A 16531-nucleotide genomic window follows, 5' to 3' on the forward strand; every position below is an offset into this window, starting at 1 on the left:
TTCCACAAAGTAGAACAATTTTCATTTGTGTATAACAATAGCTTTCCACAAAGTAGAACAATTTTCATTAGTGTATAACATAGCTGCCAACTCCCGAGTGCAAAAATACTGACTGCTTGTGACAAAAATACTGATTTCCAGGAACAAATACTGATTTTTAAAATTTCACTGCATATGTAACTATTTACAACATATAAAACCATCAGTAAAGTAGGACAGTGCCTTACATAATTATTTAATGTCAAATATGCAAGTGTTGCACACTTGTACTTTCTGAACGGGTGCCATGTTTTCATTCGGTCTACTTTGTGCAAATGCATTTGGTTAGGAGTATTCAATAGAACAAGCAACATGGACCACGATCCGCCAGAAGATGTCAGTCAATTAAAGGTTATCAGCCCCACTTTGATCTCTTATATAGATGAATTGCCCATAACCAAACATTGACTGTGATTATGACAGAAAATATAAAGACATATGGCTTAAAACTACATGCAGTGTGTATTTTGAATGTATTTGAAATACTTAGGCATTTTTGGTCAGTTTATTTGCATAAAATACACAAAGATACATCATAAGAACTTTTTGTCCCCTTCATGGGTTCACAAAAGATGTGCTATTTTTATAGTTTTTTTCCAGGACCCGCTGTGACTTCTACCTGTATCATCATCCGACAAATTAAAAGCATAATGTTCCTAAAATCTGTATGAAAATTAATGTTTTAAAAATAATTTAAGTTTTTAATCAGTCTTCCACAACTCCATGCCAAACATTGAATGTTAATTCTGCACTATGAATTAGGAACCCCAAATACCTCCTGAATGACTGACTTGATCTGATTACATGCACAAATACCTCATGAATATGATGACTGACTTGATCTGATTGCATGCACAAATACCTCATGAATATGACTGACTTGATCTGATTGCATGCACAAATACCTCATGAATATGATGACTGACTTGATCTGATTGCATGCACAAATACCTCATGAATATGATGACTGACTTGATCTGATTGCATGCACAAATACCTCTGAATATGATGACTGACTTGATCTGATTGCATGCACAAATACCTCATGAATATGATGACTGACTTGATCTGATTGCATACAGCTCTACTTGTTGAGACTACTTTTGAGAAGCTGTGCACACTACAGAAATGACATATTTTGCTATATGCTTGTTTAGGGGTGTATTCAATGCTGGCCAAACAATATACAACTGCTCAACCCTTTCAAGCAGCAGCTAAATCGAAGATCATTGTGATCAGCAAGTGTCCAAATCACCTAGAGTAATATTTTACAGGATTAACAGCAATACTACACTTTTATTTAATTGGTGGTAGACAAGCTGCAGAGTGTTTGGGAAAAAACTATCCATGAATAAGATCTGAATTACTTTTACATATAAAACACCATTGTAAACTTTAAAGTTCCTTATTCTTACCTTGTTTCAGACCACATTGTTTTACCAACATTTCTGTTAAGAGTAATTGAGATATATCAGACAACCCATCCTTTTAATCAATGTTGAAACAATTTTTTAACAAATAATGATGTAAAAAGTTTCTTGTTATTAAAATGTAAACATGTAGAACTTAAACCTTTCAGGTGATTTTGCCATGTTGCTGAAGTCGGGGATGACTGTAAAACAAGCCATCTTCTACAATGTTGTGTCTTCTATCCTGTCGTTTATTGGCATGGTGGTTGGTGTCATGCTGGGAAACATTACTTCAGCCAGTCTCTGGATATTTGCTGTTGTTGCAGGAATGTTCCTATATATAGCTCTTGTAGATATGGTACGTTCATTTTGTCATTCCAGTAAAATGGCTTCAATTAAGATTAGAAAATATATAGTATTGAATTGAAGATAACCAATCATTTATTTGTAATCAAAAACTTAATTTTCCTGTACAGTATCGTTTTTTAAACACAAATTATATTTGGTTATTGAGTTATGTTATGTTTAATTTAATATGGATATTACATTACGGTAGTTATGTCCCTGGATATAATTTCTAAACAATTCATGTGATTGACACACAACTTGTGATATTTTTTTTATAAAACGAGTTGATATACTTTATGAAAATGCATGCAAGTATTTACCATTTCTTGTCCAGGAATCGAGTATGAAATTTTTGACATTGTGGAGGTTGGAATTACGGTGGCTGGAATTGTAAAATAAATAATAGATACGAAACTTTAAGGGGATTTGTTTCTAGAATAGGATGAAATTATTGTGTATACACAATATATGAGTCAGTTATATTCCTAAGAATATTGTTCTTTTGTGTCCGGAGATTGATTGTCAAAAATATTCACTTATACTGAGCTATTTGTTTTATATAAGTGTTGTAACGAAATTAAATTTCTTGTCATTATTTGATATATGCATTATTTTGAGCAAGTGTTGTTACATATATTAGATGTTATTTGACGATATTGAACAAATGATTGTAGACTTTAAACAAACAACCGTAGACCAACTAGGTATTGACATATCCCATATTCACCATTGTCTGATAACATTTCAGTCTTATCCACTCTCAAAACCACTTTATTTTGGATAAGATTTGGAAGAACAATGAATTTCAGTATCTTTCTAGAAGTCTATATGCCTGGTGACATGCAGTTTACATCAGATTTGGGACATATTCAGAATTCTAAAACAGAAAATTTCAAAAAATGTTTGATATGTCTGTTACGTTGATTGAAACAATATCACCTCACTTGTAGGAATTTAACTTAAGCAACCTTGGTGACACTTTGTTTTTCTAATTGTGTCTATGTTTCCAGAATCACTGCAATGATTAGTTAATTAAGTTTCACTGTCTATGTTTTTATTTATTGCAAAGTTAGACATAATAATTTTCAATTTTGTCTCTCTTTTGAATGACGTAAGAACTGAACAAGGTCATAACTAGATCACGTTATTTCCAAGTGGCATGCAAGTCACACAGTGACTGGTAATACACAACTAGTTAAAAGAAAATTAGTATAACATAGGTTTCAAAAGTTAAATTGCAGATATCTATTTTATGATCCAAATATATTAATTTTTTTTAAATATATGCAAATTAATTACTCTTTGGTTTAGATATTAGTTAAAATTTTCACCAAATGATAATATTCAACTATAATTAAATCCTGATTTATCTATCATATGGAGTGGTTTTTATATTTTGTGAACGAAATGGAGGTAACTGCCAGATAATAATGTGCTATTTGTAAACAATCAATTTTATAGCTAACAGTAGCAAATAAGAGATTCTTAAGTGTTATGTATTCAGAAAATAGGTTAATGTAGTTTCTCAACTGTAAACTGGTATGTTATTAAACATCTTCCATGGGAATAATTATGTCTCAACTGTAAACTGGCATGTTATTAAACACCTTCCACGGAATTAATTACGTCTCAACTGTAAACTGGCATGTTATTAAACACCTTCCATGGGATAATCATGTCTCAACTGTAAACTGGTATGTTATTAAACACCTTCCATGGGAATAATTATGTCTCAACTGTAAACTGGCATGTTATTAAACACCTTCCACGGGAATAATTATGTCTCAACTGTAAACTGGCATGTTATTAAACACCTTCCATGGGAATAATTATGTCTTAACTGTAAACTGATATGCTATTGAACATCTTTCATAGGAGCTGTAAACTGGTATGTTATTATATATCTTCAATAGGAATAATTATGTCTGAACTGTAAACTGGTATGTTTTCTGGAACAAATTTTAACAAGGTTTCCATAGGGATGCTTACACCTCAGCTGTAAATGGTATCTTTTGTAGAACATTTGTTCCTTGGCTTGATTTACATGTTTGAATAAGGCTTGCATGGGAATGCAAATTAAAGTAATTTATTTTGTAGAAAATTTGTTACTTATATTACACATCTGAACAAAGTTTTGATGAGAATCCCTTTGTCTCACCTGTAAACTGGGTTATTTTCTAGAACATTTGTTAATTGGTTACAACAATTTAAAAAAAAAGTCCATTCAAATGTTTATTTCTCACCTTTAAACTTGTAGATCTTGTAGATTTATTAGTTTAATTTCTTTTAAGGATGTTCATTATTGTACACTCAGCACTTCTTTCAGTCATTACTTATGTGCATTATTTATTTGTACTGTCAGCTTTAGGAAAACTTGCATGTAAAATGACATTGTTCCAATTTCTGATTTCACACAATTAAAATCATGCAAATTATGTAAAACCCAGTATGCTTCCATCAGGTATTTTAAGCTTACTGTAATTACTGTTGCTATTATTGAAATTGATATATTCATCAAATTTCTGGGTGGGTCCATGCTTGATAACAATGCAAGCAGAATCGTTGCTCCAATACTAGTCTTTAAATCCAAATAGATACAGAAAAGCACAGTTGACTCTGCCCTTTTATATATTTGACATACCGTGTGCTTTTTGATCAACTTTGGTGTAATTTGAAAGACTTCTTATCAGTGTAGTGATCTTTTTTTAATTTTTCGTCTGTGTTATTTTGAAAATTTAGTTATTTAGCTTGTTGTAGTGGGTGAAATTCCATGTGTTTGTAACCCAGTCATGAGCAAATACAAATAATTACTCTGTGTGGTTGTAACCCAATTGTGACTAAATCATTACTCTGTGTTGTTGTAACTCAATTGTGACTAAATCATTACTGTGTGGTTGTAACTCAATTGTGACTAAATCATTACTCTGTGTGGTTGTAACTCAATTGTGACTAAATCATTACTCTGTGTGGTTGTAACTCAATTATGACTAAATCATTACTCTATGTCATTGTAACTCAATCTTGACTATATCATTACTGTGTGGTTGTAACCCAGTCGTGACTGTATCATTACTCTGTGTGGTTGTAATGCAATCTTGACTAAATCATTACTCTGTGCAGTTGTAACTCAAACTTGATTAAATCATTACTCAGTGCAGTTGTAACTCATTATTGACTAAATCATTACTCTGTGTGGTGGTAACCCAATTGTGAAGAAATCATTACTCTGTAACACAGTTTTGACTAAATCATTGCTCTGTTTGTAACCCAATTATAGCAAATCATTACTGTGTGGAGCTGATTAACATAAATGTAACCAAAAATGTATTGTGCATTTCATTCTGTAAAAGAAAGGACAAGTGCATTGATATCTCTCATCCAAGTTTGATAGTAACCTATTTTTGAGGTTACCATCTTTTGCATTAAGTCAGTAAGTCATGCATCAATTTACTAAATCAAACTAAGACAGAGTTTTGCTGGTTTCATAAAGTTTAATAAGCACAAAGTTATAAAATTTTACTACTCCACACTTACTTCTCTTTTCCCATCACTTTGCCCTATTTTGAAAATGGCAGAGAAGTGACTTTGGCCAACATTTTGAAAGCGGTGTGGACCATGATATTTGAGTAATGGCCAACATTTTGAAAGCAGTGTGGACCCTGATATTTAAGAAATGGCCAACATTTTGAAAGCTGTGTAGACCCTGATATTTGAGTAATGGCCAACATTTTGAAAGCAGTGTGGACCCTGATATTTGAGTAATGGCCAACATTTTGAAAGCAGTGTGGACCCTGATATTTGAGTAATTAAAAAAATTAATAGTAATAACTATTTCACAGTATCTGCCAATGTATGTGACTGAATGCCAATGTATGTGACTGAATGCCAATGTATGTGATGCTCTTCACAAAGTCATGTGGTTGTATTAAGTGGGCTTGTGTGTGTGAGTGAACAAAAAAATCCACTTGGAAGACATTTAAGCTTTTATATGATAAGGATCATGTACATATTATAAGGTGATGCTACAGGGCTAAAGGGTGGAAGGAAGATTGGTGGATCTAGGGTAGGTTTTGGGGATGGGTTAAGTCAAAATCCATCTCTTACATTTATTACCAGTCACACTATCTCATGACAGAATGAGAATTGATTGTCGTTTTAAGTAAGATTAACATCCCTCATATTTCAACCACCACACAAACATTTCTGTATCTGATGTTGTTGAAGTGCATCTGAATTTAGTTTTTTCTCTTTCAGCTTCCTGAAATAAAAAATAGTGCACATGAAGGCATGGTAGGGAAACAGTTGTATGATCTGTTACTTCAGTCAGCAGGAATGTTTGTTGGGGCAGGAATAATGCTTTCCATAGCTCTCTATGAGGATACAATAAAGACTGCATTTGATCCTGTATGAATGGCATTCAGAACATGCAGTCTATACAGAGTTTAAAATTATTCATCTTCTTGGTGTCGAAATATTCTATATATACATTGAACTATTCAGAAATATTATATTAAACAGTGTTGCTGAGTGGTCTGTCTAGTTAGGGAAAATAGAAATCCATCTACCATAATTCTGGTTGGACCCAATTGTATTACTATCACAAATTGTGAAGGCAGTTAAATAGAACCATATACCCAGATGACTGTATGCCAGTGTATGTTATGCTCTTCACAAAGTCATGTGGTTAAATTAAGTGGGCTTGTGTGTGTGTGTGTGTGTGTGTGTGTGTGTTCAGCTTTAGTGTTAAAAAAGTTCAACTCTTATAATTTAGTAAGCCATTTTCATATTTAGAATTTAATCATCCTTCACTTTTTCCTGGCATCCATTAGCACATGTTTGTCATTGTCACTCCTCCTAAACTGCTGGAGGATAGCCACAAAAGTTTGCAAATGCATTCATCCCCAAAATGACACTGGTCCAGAGTGAGAATGGTGTCTCTCAGACATCCATTATGGCTGTAATTGCAGCCATCTTGAAAATTTTGCCATCATTACTACTCCAAAATGGATGTTCATATCATCATGGGGTTTTCACCGAAAACCTTTGTATAATTTCTAGTTGGTTAAAAATGAAATGGTCTACAATGGTCTAAGGAATATCAATAGTTTCAATACTTGGCAGTTAAAAAGAAGGAATGGTTATCTCTTGGATTCCTTGAAAATCTTTTGGCCAGTAGAGTATTGGTCCCTTCAAGGAACACTTGTTTTATTTTTTGTTATTTTTGGATTATGTTTATTTTTTTAATGCCACTGTATAACTCAGTTTATATTTTCATTCAAAAATGATGACACTCCATTTCTTCCTGAATGCTCTTCATAATTGTACCCATGGTGTTTTGAAATAAGAAACTCTTGGTGACTTGTTTTTTATTTCTTTTATTTTTTCATTACCTCATCCAGTTCAGTTCATATTTGCAGTATGCAGTGTTTCAGCCAGGATGCACCCATAGATTTGTGCAAATCACACACCAGGTCATGTAAGAAACATTAAATACATCAAAAGCAGCAAAAGGAACAAGGTGTATTTTGTCGACCTTTAATCTGATACACCAATTATTAAATGTCCAAATTGCTTATTGATGTAAATAAATCCATCAAGCAATCTTTAAAAATCAAGCAACCTTTAAAAATGTCATTTTTGCAGTTGTGGAATATCTATTTTCCTCTGTTCTCCTGATCCCATATATGGCAAAAATCAGGACTGTGTGGAGAAAACATGTACTCATTGTGTACCATAATATTTCTTGATTGAGAGGCAAAGAATAAACTTGGCATGCTGCCAAATTCTAATAGTTTCAATAAAAACATTGGAAATATATTCAAGAAACTTATTGAGGTAACCCATTTATGCTTTGCGTAAATTTTGTTTTACTGTACACTTATTTGTAGTCACATGATGTGACCTTGATGTAGTGTGATTTAACAGTTGTATGGTAACAAATATTTGCTAAGACGAAGGTATCGTGTTAGGCGTAACTGATTTTCCCCAATGTGACACTCAGATCATATAACACTCAGATCATCCAAGTCATAAATATGATCACAGACATGAAGACTACTGGACAAGTTGGTAGAGCCCATAAAAACCCAAACGAATGTCAAGCAGAATTTGTAATATTCAATGAAGAAATGGATTCCAGTATGACAGAAGTGACAAATGAAAACATTATTACACCCCAAAAAGTTGCTTGAAAACTGAAACTTGCCATGATGACTAGTGAACAAGCTGGTAACATGAAACTTGTCATGATGGCTAGTGAACATGCTGGTAAAATGAAACTTGTCATGATGACTAGTGAACATGCTGGTACAATGAAACTTGCTATGATGACTAGTAAACATGCTGGTAAAATGAAACTTGCCATGATGACTAGTGAACATGCTGGTAAACTGAAACTTGCCATGATGACTAGTGAACATGCTGGTAAAATGAAAGTTGCCATGATCACTAGTGAACATGCTGGTAAACTGAAACTTGCCATGATGACTAGTGAACATGCTGGTAAACTGAAACTTGCCATGATGACTAGTGAACATGCTGGTAAAATGAAAGTTCAGAGTCAGCTGTAACATCCATTGAAGAATTGGGTTCTAAAATGATAGAGCTGATAAAGAGAAACATTATGACACTAAAAAATTGCTAGAAGCCGAAACTTTACATAGTTACAGTGTGGTCCAAGATATTAGAGAGGAGAATCTGAAAGAAGGTATGTTATTTATTTGGTTTTTCATGCAAATATCATGTAAAATAGGTCATATACATTATATGTTATGAGGTTAGCCCTGGCTGAAACACTGTATTGTCTGGAATACAGTATGATCTCAGTGTACCCATCTTACTCGTACCCCTGAGTTATTGCCCTTGACATGGTATCATGGTGTCAATAGTTGTGCAATTTAATAAATCTTTAGCTTGTTTGTGTTCAGTGTGTTATGTGTCATGCACTACTGTGTTTTGTCAGTGTTTCACACATTCATCTTAGAAATCACTAAACCAGTTTTAACTAAATGTAGTAGAGAGCATCCAATCCTGAAAGCCTGCTGGAGTTGTCCAGATAATATAGAAAGCCTGCCAGAGTTGTCCAGATAGCACTGAACTCCTGCCAGAGTTGTCCAGATTACACTGAAAGCCTGTCAGTTGTCCAGATAATACTGAAAAACTTTACAAAGTTGTCCATATAATACAGTGCAGTCATCGTATGTGTCCACTGTTGCAAAAACAGAAAACTAAATAATTTCTTTTCAAAAGGTGCTCAACATAACACAATATGATGGAATTCATTTTGCATAAAGGTCTTTTAGGATGTTGCAATTGTTGATCTGCCATCCAAAATGGCCACTGTTACTAAAAATAGAAAACCTTTGAAATGATTGCTTCCAATTTGTCCACATTTGCCACAAAGCATCATCTGAATCCAGATTTATTCACCACACCTGCATTTGTCTGTTAAGCAAGTGTCAGCCAGGTGGGCAAATTAAAGCAGCTGTCAGCCAAGTAGGCAAATTAAAGCAGATGTCAGCCAAGTAAGCAAATTAAAGCAGCTGTCAGCCAAGTAGGCAAACTAAAGCAGATGTCAGCCAGGTGGGCAAATTAAAGCAGATGTCAGCCAGGTGGGCAAACTAAAGTGCACTTGGACCTCTTGTTGCAACACCGTTTTGATTTAACTTGAATTACAGCACATGTAAAACAGTTTGCCCTGATAAGAAAAACTATGGGGCAGCAAAATCTATTATTTGGCAGCCTGCAGAACTTTTAAAAAATTTCTTAGCATTTAAATGGTCCATCATTCACCAGGAATTTTATTAAGAGTATGAATGCCAAAAATCCAGATTTGTGTGCAGTTTCACGAAAATTCTGGTTCTGTTCTATTTTATGAGTTATCCTGTAAGTATGTCATTCTCTCACTGGACTACACTTGGTAATGTGCAAAGAAGAATATAGGATATTTGATAGTAAACTACTACTCATTCATCAAAATTTGTTTTTGATTTTTAATCTAAGCAGAGAAGAATAAAATCTCATATGTAATAGAGAACATAATAATATGAAATTGTATTGTGGTGGGGGTAGAGAAATCCTACCTTACTGTCATAATTTCTGGGAATGCAAGCCTTGATAATGTGCACCAATTCAAACCCAACAGCAGGATTACATAGAACTGCTAGACAAAATCATTTGATTGCCTCTAAAACATTCATTTATTGCACTTCTGGTATTCACTAAGCAATGCTAAACATAGTTCTTTATTGAAAATGTAAACAAATTAAATTGTATAATATAAGCATAACACATGTAGAGACAAATTTTGAAATTTAAGTTTTCAGTTTTTTTATTGCACAAAAAATTTTTAATGATTGTATTATTGATTCATTATATAAATATGTGGTGATAAATTGAATTTCATTAGAATATAAAGCATATGACAAATGTATGGCAGATCTCATGAAATTTATATTTTCAGTTTCTTCTATTGCATCGTAAAATTTCATTATTTCATCCTTAATTCAGTAATGTATGAATGTGTGCGTGTGTGTGTGTGTCTAGTTTACAAAATAGTGGTTGACTATTCAGCCCAGTTACAAACATGTTTGATCATTAGTAATTCTCACCATTCTACATTATGAGTCTGTGCAATGCTTCAGTTTTATAGCAGTTAGAGAGAGTTAAGTTATTGGCAAAAACTTGTTTTGAATTTGTACACCACCATCTCAAAAAGCATTTTGATAAAGGTTTTTGCTTGATTTTTCTGTAAGCAGTATTTTGTGAAAAAAAGACTGAACTAGCATCTGTTTAGCCTGTTTTTAGCTACTGGTCATTGACCAGAAGAGATTATGGGATGGCCTGTTGTCTGTCCATCTGTTATAGCTACTGTTGCTAAACTACTTGTATGAATATCATGAAACCTGACTGATACACTCATTCCAAAGTCTAATGGGTCCTAAAGCCATACTATGGCTACCACAGATGACCAGACGACATGTTGGAAATATTTTTATTGCTACCTGTGATGGCTGGTCATATAACCAAGGGATTTTCACAGAAAGACTTCTTGTGATCTTATGTAGGTCCAAACTGAAAATAGTGCCAGTCTAGCATAAAATATCCAATATGGTCACCATGGCAGCCATCTTGAAAATCTTGTTATTGCTATTCCCCCAAATTGGAAATTCATATTGACATGAGATTTTAACCAAAAGACTTTTTTATCATGTCTCGCTGCTCCCAATGAAAATGGCACTGATTTGATCTCCAGTGTGGCCATCATCTTGAAAATATTGTTTGTAACTAAGTAGAAAATCATAATTGTACTGGATTAGTAGAAAGTCATTTTCGTATTGGAATTTCAATACAAGACTTGCTATGTTCTTTCATGGGTCCAAAATAAATATGATTCCTGTCTGACATTCATGACTGCTTCTGTGGTCTAATTTAATAGTGTCCACCTTGAATGCAGGATGTCACAGGTTCAAGTCCTGGCTGAGTCATACAAAGACTTATAAAAATGGTACTAGCAGCTGCCTCACTTGGCGCTCAGCATTATAAGGTTAGTGTTAGGACCGGTCGACCGGGCATCAGGATGATGTAACTGAGTGGGACATGATGCTACAAATCTGCAGTTTGATGCCTCAGTGCTAGACATCACTATAAACTGCTACACTCCAGATATCATAGTGAAATGACTGAAAAATGTTAAAACTGCATTAAAAATCCAAATCATGCACACACTCCATTCAGAATGTTGTCCATGGTGGTCATCTTAAAAAACTTGTTGCTAGTTCTCCTGAATAGATGGTCATATCAAACTAGTGGTTTTGCCAAAAGACCTGTTATGATGTCACCTTGGTCAAAAATGAAACTAGAGACCAATTTTCATCTGCTATTACCATCACAATAGCAGCCATCAAAATACACTTACCACTCAAAAATAACACATACAGTGTCAGCACTTGGAATGAAGATATTGTCTTAGTCATGGAAGTTCTTTTAATCTAGTAGAACTTTAGTCCATTCAGCAGCCAACGGATCTGATGTTTTCAAACACTTCAACCAAATATTTAATTTGGCATTTATTTGAATATATTGCAGGAAAATCTGAAATGTTCCAAAATGCTCATGATATAGAATAGTGAGATTTATTAGCTGCAATCAAAAATCATTCAGTGCTTGTTTACTTTGATCATTTCCAGTGGTTACAAATGGTGTTTTATGATTGAGATTAATCATGTATTTCAAAGCCTTTACTGATTGTTATATTTTTAAATAAATTATATTCATATTTGTTGATGCCATTTTATTTTCTTTTTATCTGTAATTATATCATGTAATAAAAATTTCAGAACTTCTCATGCATCATATCCATAATACTGGTAAATTTGTAACAAACTCTTGTACTGCTTTTCCCAGCGTGGTTATCCGTCTGCCTGCCCCAAACACGAGACATGGTGATGACTTTGGCAGCATTGGAACGGTTATCAGCATGCTGATATGATTATCAATGTCGTAGAGGATCTTGCATGATTCAATTTTTTATTGGAAATTTAAAAAAAATGAACTTCAGAATAATATACTTAAATGTGTTTGAATTACTTTTGGATTCCTCTACGTTATACTTTATATGTCATAATATACTTAGATGTGTTTGAATTACTTTTGGATTCCTCTGCGTTATACTTTATATGTCATTATGACCTCATTTATGATGTGTTGTTATTTGTGTGTGATATTGGAAAACATCAAATTAGTTTATTAATCTAATTAACACAAAAAAGGCCAAATGAACTCATGGTTTTAACCTGCATCCATCAAACATCATCCTTCTGTCAATAATTGCATCAATCATGCTTCCTTCTGTCAGTAATTGCATCCATCATGCATCATCTTTCTGTCAATAATTGCATCAATCATGCATCATCTTTCTGTCAATAATTGTATGAATCCTGCATCATCCTTCTGTCAATAATTGCATCCATCATGCATCATCCTTCTGGCAATAACTGCATCAATCATGCATCATCTTTTTGGCAATAATTGCATCAATCATGCATCATCTTTCTGTCAATAATTGCATTAATCATGCATCATCTTTCTGTCAATAATTGCATCCAACATACGACATCCTTCTGTCAGTAATTGCATCAATCATGCATCATCCTTTTGTCAATAATTGCATCCATCATGCATCATCCTTCTGGCAATAATTGCATCAATCATGCATCATCTTTCTGTCAATAATTGTATGAATCATGCATCATCCTTCTGTCAATAATTGCATCCATCATGCATCATCCTTCTGGCAATAATTGCATCCAACATGCATCATCCTTCTGTCAATAATTGCATCAATCATGCATCATCTTTCTGTCAATAATTGCATCAACCATGCATCATCTTTCTGTCAATAATTGCATCCAACATGCATCATCCTTCTGTCAATAACTGCATCAATCATGCATCATCCTTCTGTTAATAATTGCATCCATCATGTATCATCTTTCCGTCAATAATTGTATGAATCATGCATCATCCTTCTGTCAATAATTGCATCAATCATGCATCATCTTTCTGTCGATAATTGCATCCATCATGCATCATCCTTCTGGCAATAATTGCATCAATCATGCATCCTCCTCCTGTCAATAATTGCACCCATCATTCATCATCCTTCTGTTAATAATTGCATCCATCATGCATCATCCTTCTATAAGATAAGTGAAGACGCTGCTAACAGTTGAAAGAGTTCATATTTTCCCCCACATTATGATTCCAAACATGCAATGACAGAACAGAAACACACTTGCAGATAAGTCAAGACGCTGCTCCATCGCTGCACAAATCAGATGTTACTTCATGTAGAAATGACACAGATTAATCTAGTCTATAATCACGAAATTTAGTAGAATCGACAAAAATACCAAAATATATTCATTCCAGACCAAATGGAAAAATTGTTGCAATGCGCATTCATTTATAATATGACTCCAAATTTCAATTTAAAGTTGACCAAAACGCCATTTTTTTTCAAAAGGTATGTCTAGCACGCGACTAAGTTCAAATTTATCTGGGCGGAGTTATGTGTGCATTAATAATGTTGTTGTGTAATGATGAATCTGCGCTTGTGTATTTAGTTGAAATACGGCATACATTCACTTACTTTGTTTCTTGTAGTGTATTTTGTTTATGTAATATAGCCTTCGGTAGAATAACAAAATGAGCATATAATAAAAGGTTAATGTATTTGTATGGGAAAATATGAACTCGTTTTGTCGGATAGATATACTGCACTCCCAAGGTCGTGCAGTATATCAATCCGAAAAACTCGTTCATATTTTCCAATACAAATGCAATAATCTATAATTATAATTGAGTTCCTTAATGAGTGGATCCCATGCATTTTAATGAGGGATTTGTGTCATATTTTCTGGATTTTCAAGATTTCAGATGAGTTCGATAATGAGTAACATCTAATCATTTCTGAAGAGATATTGCATCGGATTGGTTTAGCCTGTTACCACTTTGCAGACAATATTTCTAATCTAGTTTTGATCAGATTTGGGATATAGTTTTACATCATCAAGATTTGGGGTCTTGGAAGAGTTGGATAATGAGAAAGATCCATGGACATTAATGAGGCCATCTTGCATCTGATTAACCAAGCTTGTTAGCACTCTGGAAGCCATATTTATTACCCAGTTTTGATCCGTTCCTCAGTATGGGCTTATATCAACAATATTTCAGTAGATTTAATGAGTGAGTCCCATGCAAATTAATGAGGTAGTCTTGATCTTGATTGCATGAGCGTATTGACACTCTGCAGATCATACTTCAGATGCGACTTTGATCAAATTTATAATATGGGCTTTTATCATCAACATCTTAGATGCATCCAATAATGAGCAAGATCACATATATTCATGATACGATCTGGCATCTGTATAACTCAGCGTCATATCAATCTAAAGCCATATTATTTATCTGATTTTGATCTTTTTTAAATAAAGGCTTTTTTATTATCAAAACTTAACATGAATTTGAGAATGAGCCAGATCTTGACCTATTAATAAGGTGATCACACTAGTTTCATCTTGCCAGAAGCTTGACACAACCCTACTGGCTGGTGCAGCCCGGCTACTGTAGTGCAACATCCACTCAAATCCAAATAATCACACCGGTTTCGTTCAGTTTCAAAGATATAATCTGAGTTAAGTTCTTGCAAACTTGTTTCTTATCGACTACACGTTTTCGATGTGAACCATATCATCTGGCACAAGAGACAGCACACTCTCCATTAAGACTACCATTCGCAGAATCTGTTGGATTCCATTTCTATAAGACTGTACTAAGTGTACCTCTAGAATAAGTCCTATAAAAACTGACCATCTGCACAGATGCCACCAAGGAAGGTTGGGATGTTCGTTATCATCCATCCTTTTAAAGGCTAATGACTGGAAAAGCAAACTTCATTGAACATATCTTATTAAACTCTGGTCAGAAAGCTATTATGGCAGCATTTCCCAATCATCCACATCTAATTAGAATGCACACTGTCATTATATTGTCTCAGACACTCGGATGTTATGACAACCACCATCAGCTATCAATGTGGCAAGTTAAGTTTCTCACACAGTTTGTTTAGGTATATTGTTCATAGACCCAAAGAGCTTATGGATGTACAAGTTAGGTATATGGATGTTAAAATTGCCAGTTGTGTACTGTTGGGTCTATGTAGGATAACATTGATAGTTGTGTACTGTTTGGTCTATGTAGGATAACATTGATAGTTGTGTACTGTTGGGTCTATGTAGGATAACATTGATAGTTGTGTACTGTTGGGTCTATGTAGGATAACATTGATAGTTGTGTACTGTTGGGTCTATGTACGATGACGTTACCAGTTGTGTACTGTTAGGTCTATGTATGAAACAATTGTCAGTTGTGTACTGTTGGGTCTATGTAGGATAACATTGATAGTTGTGTACTGTTGGGTCTATGTAGGATAACATTGATAGTTGTGTACTGTTGGGTCTATGTAGGATAACATTGATAGTTGTGTACTGTTGGGTCTATGTATGATAACATTGCCAGTTTTGAACTGTTGGGTCTATGTAGGATCACATTGTAAGTTGTGAACTGTGAGGTCTATGTACGATAACATTACCAGTTGTGTACGGTTGGATCTATGTACGATAACATTACCAGTTGTGCACGGTTGGGTCTATGTATGATAAAATTTCCAGTTGTGTACTATTGGATCTATGAATGATACAATTGCCAATTGTAAAACATTGGGTCTAGTTAGGATAACATTGTCAGTTGTGTACTGTTGGGTCTATGTAGTATAACATTGATAGTTGTGTACTGTTGGCTCTATGTACGATAACACTGCCACTTGTGTACTGTTAGGTCTATGTAGGATCACATTGCAAGTTGTCAGCTGTGAGGTCTATGCACGATAACATTACCAGTTGTGTACTGTTGGGTCTATGTAGGATAACATTGCCAGTTGTGTACTAATAGGTCTATGTATGAAAAAAAAATTGCTAGTTGTGTACTGTTGGGTCTATGTAGGATCACATTGCCAGTTGTGTACTGTTAGGTCTATGTAGGATCACATTGCCAGTTGTGTACTATTAGGTCTACTTTTCTCTTCGTTCATTGCAATACCATAGAAGTATGTCTATCTCGAAATAACAATTTACTGTAACCAATTACAGGTGTAGCGTACGAACCTCATTTAA

General features: G+C 34.2%; 1 protein-coding gene across 3 annotated transcripts in view; it reads left to right on the forward strand.

Annotated features, from left to right (window-relative positions):
* The window catches only part of LOC149792089 (metal cation symporter ZIP14-like), a 58665-nt gene extending 46590 nt beyond the window's left edge, over nt 1-12075 (forward strand). For all 3 annotated transcript variants that reach the window (XM_089970604.1, XM_089970602.1, XM_089970603.1), the window contains exons 8-9: nt 1619-1806; nt 6051-12075. In XM_089970604.1, the coding sequence (XP_089826730.1) occupies nt 1619-1806; nt 6051-6206 (344 nt within the window). In that variant the 3' untranslated portion in view covers nt 6207-12075. The remainder of the gene's footprint in view (nt 1-1618; nt 1807-6050) is intronic.
* Nucleotides 12076-16531: the final 4456 nt, after the last annotated feature.

Source organism: Sinohyriopsis cumingii, chromosome 9, assembly GCF_028554795.1.
Source record: "Sinohyriopsis cumingii isolate HCF-2022 chromosome 9, ASM2855479v2, whole genome shotgun sequence".
NCBI classification, from domain to species: domain Eukaryota; kingdom Metazoa; phylum Mollusca; class Bivalvia; order Unionida; family Unionidae; genus Sinohyriopsis; species Sinohyriopsis cumingii.